Source organism: Nestor notabilis, unplaced genomic scaffold (assembly GCF_000696875.1).
Source record: "Nestor notabilis isolate BGI_N333 unplaced genomic scaffold, ASM69687v1 Scaffold36659, whole genome shotgun sequence".
NCBI lineage: Eukaryota > Metazoa > Chordata > Aves > Psittaciformes > Psittacidae > Nestor > Nestor notabilis.
In genome coordinates this window covers 1-8,736 of record NW_009944762.1, presented here as the reverse complement: position 1 = coordinate 8,736, position 8,736 = coordinate 1, and the positions used below count along the sequence as shown (strand labels likewise).

Below are 8,736 nucleotides of genomic sequence, written 5' to 3'. Positions count from 1 at the left end.
ATAAATAAATAAATAAATAAATAAAAATAAATTAAAAAAAATTACGGCCTGCCTTATCTTTGATGTGCAGCTTTGTAGAACATCTCACTACCTGTTGGTGCCCTTAAGTGGGTATGGAGAACAGCAGGCATGGCAGAAGACCAGTGCCCATTGTCATTCCCCTTGGAAAGTAAATGGCTGCAGTTTGACAAGCAGGCTGAAATCACCTTTGACACTAAAGAAGCATTAAGTAGAGTACAAATGCATTACAGTCTAAAATACTAGCCTTGGAAAGAAGTACACAGAAATAAAAATTGCTTTAAGACCCATTCTTCATTCAAGCTCAACTCCAAGTAGAATTCCCCTTTTTCACCCTAATGTTAGACCCTAAGAGTCTAATGTTGGACTCTTTATTAATCTTCTGGGTCTAGGATCCAATCTTTAACTGAGTCTCATCTTGGATTTATTTTCAACAAATAAGCTAGTAATGCCTCTGTCCTTAGAAACTCATCTTTCCTCTCTGAAATTCTGTTAAGATGCAATCCATTCCCTTCCTATTCCTCCAAAGGATTTCCTGTGATTCGTGTATGTGTATTTAATGAAAATGTCTCATTTTTAAACACACATCTCTAAATACTCATTCTCCCAACATAAACAAGTTCAGACATTCCTTAGGCACCACTACAGTCACCTCCTGAACATACAGACTGAATTCAGAGAGGGACACCTGAACATTCACTTTTAATTAACAGTACAAGGTAAAATATTTATTCCATTGAAACACTAAAATTTTGTTTTCCACAAGCATACAAGTTGGCAGTCACACCTGAAACAATGATAAAGAGAACAATGCTTATAATTAAAAGACTTGATGGTAACCAGCTAGCTTTGCAATGCATGGCTCCTAAGCCTAGACTTTTGAAAGTTACAAAGATTTTCTTTTTCAAGTGTCCTGTTTAACAACAAATGTTCCACAAAAAATAAATAAATGTTTTTTAAATAATTTCTGATCTTAAATCAAAAAGAAAGTCACCCCCATGCACCAGTGAAGCACTTTGACATCAAGTCATAGGATGTTAAGTCATTCTTCCACTATTACTTGCAGTTACTCTCTTCAGCTCTACTACAGTTTTTTCTGTGATCAAGAGGATTTTTGAAGGAACGTGCAAAGTGTTAGAGGCCTTTTTATTGATTTGGTGGCTTATTAAGAGTACATAACCAAATGCAAAAGATTTTTAAAAAATTCAGTATCTATCAAGATAAAGATGTTGTGACACAAATTTCAGCAATGCTCTCTGACTAAGAAATGACATTGCAAAGAGTACTGTGATGACAACTTTCCATATTCCAGTATTTAACACAAACAGAGTTGAAAAGCACCTTCCGGGAAGAAGTTTTGCTATTTCAGCCCATCGGTTTCCCAAACGCTTGTGAGCTTCATAGATTATTCTGTCCTCTTCTTCTGTCCATGATGACTTTTTTACCTCAGGATTGAGATGGTTATGCCATCTCTCTCTGCACTGCTTGCCTATTCTTCCTTTCAGGTGTTTTGCAATTAGAGACCAGCGCTTTGGACCATACTTCTGAACTAATTCAATAACCTGGAACACAGATGAAAGCATGTTACAATTCCAAAAGCTGATTTTCCCAATTAAAGACTGGGAAAAATTATAAACTCACATTTTAGATTTAGGATTTATAACAGTCGACTTGATAAGATACGAGGCCTAAGGAGGTAGACAGTGACACAGGGTTTTAAAAATTACTTTTAAAGATATAAAAAAATTACTTAGTAACTCCAAATTCACTGTAAAAATATATTAAGAAGACTATATTCATAAGTTGACAAATACTAATTTTGGGCATCTTAAAACAGTTTTAAAAGGTAGGAATTAAGCAGTCAATTTGAAATACGGTATGTGAAAGCTACATGTGCGTCTCCCAACAGGACAGTCCAGGTTTTGCAGGCAAAAAATGTGGATTAATAGAGGTGGGGAAAAGGAGTCTAAACCACCATTGCTAGCTTCTTTAAGAGTAGAGTATGAAATAATTGCCCTTATGCCCAACCCCTTTAAGTTTGGTGAGTTTGAGGAACAAAAGATGTGAGACCTTTGATCTTTAGTGCAGTAAAGATATCTCCTCTATTGGATAAGCTAGCAATCTGCACAGACGGAAATCAAATGCTTAAGCAGACCAGACATTCCATCTACTTAAGAGCAGCTGCATTTTTCTTCTTCCTCCTCACACAGCATAATATAATGTAATTATATTATGTGTATATATATATGTATCTAATGTAATTATCTATGTCACAAGGTGCATCAGACATCATCTTTGTGGGGATGAAACCTAAGAAAACGTACACATTCTTAGCAGTCATATGCCAATTTTATTACAGTAAAGGAGTACAGTAACAATTAATTTTCATTACCCTCTGATCTTCTTCTTTAGTCCATGGACCTTTAATCAATTCTGGGTTTAGTACCCTCTGCCATCGATGCTGGCACTGAAAATCTGACCGATTCTGAAATAATTTTAGAAGACCAGTGCAGTTGTTAAACACTTGCATACATAAAAATGCAAATATTAGCTATCCAGAATTATTATCTTATTTCAAATTGAAAGACTTATTCAGATCTTTATTCTAATAGATAAATTCTCCCTTATTATTTCCTCTTCTATGTGCTTATAAATGCTCTTCTCCAGAAACAACAGCCTTGCACAAAGCTCTAATCTAATTACTTCTGTGTTCTTACTTGATAAGCAAATTGAGAACTTACTCTTCTTTAAAGAAAAACTTAGAATTTTTATCCTCATTACTCCACACCTCCGCTGAACTTTGTGATTGACATGCTTTTGACATTATCTATAACTTATACAAGGAAAGAAATTTTTAAAGGAAATTCGAACAAAAGAATAAACTTTTTTAAAGTCTCAAATGAATATACTTTCAGCATTTTGCTAGAATGTTAAGGAAAACAGATTTATATTGAGTTTACCTAACACATACTAATTAAACGACATTGCTTTTTCTGCTCAGGACAGATGGTGCTTTTCTGTAGCTTCACTCAGGATCTTTTGAAATATGTTCCCACTTATGAAAGAGAAGTAAGGTTTCACTTAGCCTCTGTTTCTAGAAAAGTTTGTGACTCTCTGGGTTGGTCCATCCTTAGAAATATGCAGGTAAGAGCCTGCCCCAGCACAGCATACTATTACACCTTTTATAACATTGTGACATGACGATTTACTCTCTTCAGTGCAAGCTGCTGGATAGCAAATATCAATTTCAAGGTTTCGCTGGACTTGCCTACTAAGTCAAGGCCTTACCAGGCTAAGATGAAGTTAAACAAGAAGCAGTCTGCAAGACCAGAAAAAAACCCCACCCAAAACACTGTTACAGCTAAAACGTCAATGTCATTGATCACAGTACCTTCATGTTAATCACAAGTAGACACCGCATGATTAAAAGCACACTAGAGTTTACTACAATACATCATAATTTCCTAGTGGAGACAAGCTGTAAAAGACAGACTCTGTATATGATAGCCGTTCCCATTTTCGATGAAAGAAGTTTTGAAAATGTGGCCTTTTAGTGTTTATACCTTCCAGACACTTCTGAAATCATGACGTCTTTGGGGGAGAAAAGCAAAACAAATTATGGGATTCTATGATTTCAGGCCTGCCTTAGCCGTAATAAACTCAAAGAGAAGGCAACCTGCATTCCCTCTCAAGGGCCACACTTAAGCCATCTTCACTTTTGGGGATAGAATAGAGGGAAGGTTTACTTGTGCCCAGCCCAACAGTGAAATAGGGTTCGACAGTGAAATAGCCTTTACATACTAGTTACTCAAGATTGGGTTTCCTAGCAAAAGACCAGCATTAACAAGGTAAGTGCTAATTATGCTATCCTCCACTATCTGGCTTTGTAATGTGAACACTGCAATAGGTTGCCCAGAGGGGCTGTGGAGTCTTAATCCATGGAGACATTCAAAGTCCAGCTGGACACTGTCCTGAGCAGCCTGTTCTAGCTGACCTTCCCTGAGCAGGAGGCGCAGACTGCATGATCTTGGGAGGTTCCTTCCAGCATCACCAATTCTGCAGTGAGCAACCTGATCCTCCATGCATATTTCCCATGATAGCGAGAGAGCCTTTTTTTCAACCACACTTGGGCCCAGCTGAACAATCGCTTTCTGTCTCCAAAAGCATTTTTTTTTTCAACTGGAGAACTTTTTACTAAACTGTTAGATCTGCTAACTACAAGTGCATACTACACCTGCAGATCAGTATCACCAAACATTGTACTTTTCATCAGTTTTATATAAAGCCTTTTAATATTATCTCTTCGTCCTCTGCCATTCACTTATTTCACTGCTTTCTGGAAGTGGATAATGTAAGGAACAGTGATTTGCATATGTACTCCTTAAATTTAGAAGCTTTGAGTTCATTCCCTGATATCTATGCTTTACCACCTGGGGGGAAAAAAAATAAATATCAGAAGTACTACAGTTGCACAAATACATTGAGAACAATGCAAAGTTACAGTTGTCCAGCAGTTACAATTCTATTTTTACCTGCTTACACAGGAATTTCATACAACCATATCATTCTGGTCAGTATTATAAGAACCACAAAGGTGGAGGTGTAATTTCTTTATCTAATATTTGAATATATACAATGCCACTTCTAGGTAGTGATTTCAGCCTTAGATTCTAGCCATGTTTTTACAGTAGGTATTTTATAGCATTTAATCAGAGAAACAAACATCATCAATTCTAGCTGTGTTTTCTACCAGTGCGGCTCATACAGTTGAGGAGTCATTTCATGTTTGCACCAACAGCTCTTTTACTCATTCCACCTGACCACTGGAACAGAACAAGAAATCTTAAGTGTCAGTACAAAATCTCTAAGGAACCCACTAAGGCTCCATTCGCAGGAACTGAAGTTATCATCAGGTGGAAAGATATACATATTCTAGAGAAGACATCACTGTAAAAAAGGCAAAACAAAACAAAACACCAAAACCAAAACAAACAAAAAACAAGGAAAAAAAAACCACCAAAAAAACCCACCACACACACAAAAAGCCCACACAAAACGAAACAAAAAACCCACACCACCCTTTCCTAAGGTGTTTAAGAAATTGATCCTGCTCCTTCCAAGTCATCTTTAAGATGCAACCCACACTCCTAACTGCTTCAGAAGCAACTTGTGAACTGTGGATGTAACCACAAGCAACGCAGCCAACAGGAAAGAGGAATATATTCCAGAAGGAAATCAAATAGCAAGTGTGGATGGAAGACACCAATTATTTTTGATCACTTGAGCCCAGCCTGAGCTGATAAAGTTCTCCAAAGCCTGAGCTAGATCTCAAGTCCAATTCACAAGCATACCTTAAAATGTATTTTTTTACTATTATGTGTTTCTGATTTCTATTTCACTTCATTTTCAAACTAGACACGTGAACAAAGTAAACAAATATTAAAAAGAGAACTTAACTGAAACAGAGATTCAACTTACTTGTAGGTGACTAGCAATGAAAGCCCAATCATCTGTACCATTTTGTTCCACCAGCTTCTTTAGCCTTTCATCCTGTTAAGACATAATCTCAACCAATAAATGTTACATGCTATCCCAACATGATACTAAATAGTAACATATTTCATGTGCTACCAATATCATGTAGAAAGAAAACTAAAGGAAGAAAAGAAAAAATAAAAAGGTATTACCTCATCACGTGTCCATTTCACCCTGTTACATATCTTCTTCAAACCTTTTTGCTGTGGTACTTCATAGTCATGATCCAAATACTGAAGGTCATCATCTTCCTCACTGCAGAGTACAACAGAAGGGTGTAGATAGAGTTTAAAATACCTCTGAATAACTTATTTTTTCTAACTACTTATAGCTTATTTCCAATCTGTACATATTGTTCTAAAACAACATATGGACTTCGCATGAATGTAAGATCTGCCTTCAGCAGCGGCCTATATTCATCATGTCCAAGGAATACAGTCTTAATTTCAAGGCCACATACTGGGATATGGACAGATAATTCATTCCCAGTCAAGACCCAAATTTGAAACAAAAGCTCTTGTTTAATGTCATGTTTTTGTAACACATTTATGAATCTTTGTTTTTCACGGATGAGCTTATAAGATAAAGTGGTTTGCTAGTCTGCAAAATACATTCATGTTCCACCTCCATAACTCAACAAACACAACAATGGTGCCAAATAATTTTGCATCAACCTAAGATTTTAAGTGGGCTCCTGCCTTGAATAAAAGCGTTGCCTCAGTGTTACAGGAATTTGATACAGATCTTTGAAGTCAGAAATATTCCAGCAAGAAATAACCACCGTACGTATCAGTGCTGAGCCTTTTAAGTCAAGTCAGAGGGGCCGGAAGGCAGTTAACCTCTGTGACTCCACGTAGATCACACTCCATCTACTGGAGAAATGCATACTTCACAGCCTTGATAACAAACCTTAAAACCACCAGCCCGGGGAAATGTTTCATGGAAATATCACTTAAACTCACTTTAGACAGAAAGGACTCCCATCCAAATACACATGTTTACTTAAAAGCAGTTTCACACTGCGATCTTATTTTTTCCTCCATTTTATTATCAGTATAAAGCACGATATAAATATCGTAAATTATATTCAAAACTAAATGTTCTAGTTCTGCTTAGCCTTAAAGTTACTTCAATTTTTGAACCAAAGGTAAAAAAATTCTTTCCCAGTAATAAAATTAACCTGTGCTGGTGTCCGAAGAACTGATTAGGTGGCAGATCTCTGCATGCTGATCAACCATTTGTTTGCATGATCTCCTCACCCACTGCACAAACCAGTTCAAGAACAGTCTTCGGTTACACGAAAAGTCGTGGGGATTTGAAAAAGAGGAAAGGCTTAGTGTACACGGCAGCAATGCTAATGAGAGCACCACTACCAGACAACGAGGGGTCTCTGGCAGCAGCAGCAGGTAAAACCCTGCACCTGGAATTCTCCAGTGGCATGCATGTCCCTCAGCCAAACTGGCACAGATACCACTGCCTCTGTGTGCTTCATGGGCAAGGGCCAGCTGAGTGGGCAGTAACCTCACCGACCTTGATTCCACGTGAACAACCCTTCAGCCTTCAGTCTTCTTTATATATTAAATAAACATGAATGGTTTGGACTATTAACTTCAGGTTTTGATTAAAAAGAAGAAGTTTTCAAGCACATAGGGTTCTTATACTTGATTCGACAATTCTTTGCAGTTATGAATACTGCATGCAAGTGGAACACAGCCACCAAATTTCATCACGCAAGAAATGTGGAACAATAAAGTAAGTATTTCATGAGTTCTGTGCTAGCTGTCTTTGCAATTCTGAGTCGAGAACCATTAAAGGAAAAAAAATAACCTTCCAAATGCAAAAGCAAGAGCAGTTTAACAAAAATCAGACTTCATTCTATTTCGGTGCACTCCACCATACTCCACACCTAGATTAATAATCTTGAAACCACTTTTATGTAAACTCATAACTACAATGAATTACTTTTGGAGATACTATCATCACACACTGACACAGTATTCATCTAGGACTACTGATCTCTAACCCTGCGTTCCTCTGCTATCCACAAGCAGATGTATTTTCAATTATGACATCAAAGCACTCACAGCCATCAGAGAGAATACCTGCTAAAGCTTTGGAAAAATGAAATTATTGTTTGCAATACCACAGATTGAAGTCTTTTAAACTAAAAAAAATGCAGATTAGGCGTAACAAGAAACATTCTTCCTCTGAGCTGATTCTTGCAGATAGCTACGTATAGGCAGCTCCAGCAGTCCATCTCTGTAAGCAAAGCCCCTTGATGAATCTTTGTTCCTTTCACAACTAGACCCCCCAAAGCATTGCTTTCTTGGTTTAGCTGCAGTTTTGCAGAAGAAGATTCACATACAAACTCTTTTCATGTCAGAGGAAAATGCAGAAGCAGTTTTAATACCTGCAACTTTGAAACCACCAACTCCATGAGAAGTATGCCGTTATGGCAAACCACGGACACCACAGGTAACTCACACATTGTTATTACTCATTGAGTATCCTTTTCTTTCTCAATCCTGATCCTTCCTTTGCATTTCTTTATCACCTTTCAGATACAGATTTTCCATTTAGGACAAGAATAACTATACCAACAAAACAGTTCTCCAAGACCCACATAGAAAGTAAAGACACACCCATTTTCATATCAGTAAAACAAAAGATGTGTCAAAACCATTTGGGACCGCTGCTGAAGCTCTTGTGGAAAAGAGTATCTCTCAGGAAAATTTCAGGCCATGATGACATGCTCAGCCAAAGATCATGCCAAATCAGAGAGAGTAGGTGCATTTAAGACATCGGAAGAATCAGCAGGCCTGAACGTTAACTTTAACTTAACAGCCCCAAACCTTACATCAGAGACGTGCCAAAGCCACTCGGAAGGAGGAAAACAAGAAGTATTACTCCAGCAAAAGGAAAGAAACCAGCAGAAAAAGCTACTGCAGAGACGACGTAGTCGTTACTGACAGGCTCACTGACCGCCGAAAAGCAAAGCCAAGGAGTTGCCTAGGCAAGCTACAACAAAGATGGGCTGAGCGAAAGCACAGCGCCAAGATGCGAAGGTTATACCCGGGAGCTGGTGCTCGCAAGGCAGAGGGAAGACCTGCGCGGGCGCCCGGCGAAGGAGGGACGGGAGGGCGGAGGGAAGGAGGTGGGCAGTGACAGCCGAGCCCGGGGAGG

The 8,736-nt window shown here is 38.1% G+C and overlaps 1 protein-coding gene across 1 annotated transcript; it reads right to left on the bottom strand.

The window, feature by feature from the left end:
• Positions 1-1,304: 1,304 nt before the first annotated feature.
• On the bottom strand, positions 1,305-8,199 carry LOC104411971 (myb-related protein A-like; the record flags this gene model as incomplete). The annotated part of the gene is made up of 5 exons (XM_010022542.1): positions 8,108-8,199; positions 5,706-5,808; positions 5,497-5,568; positions 2,411-2,503; positions 1,305-1,580 (listed from the first exon to the last, which is right to left on the bottom strand). Coding segments are annotated over exons 1-5 (636 nt in total), but the record flags the coding sequence as incomplete, so codon positions are not given.
• Between the last annotated feature and the right edge of the window lie 537 nt (positions 8,200-8,736).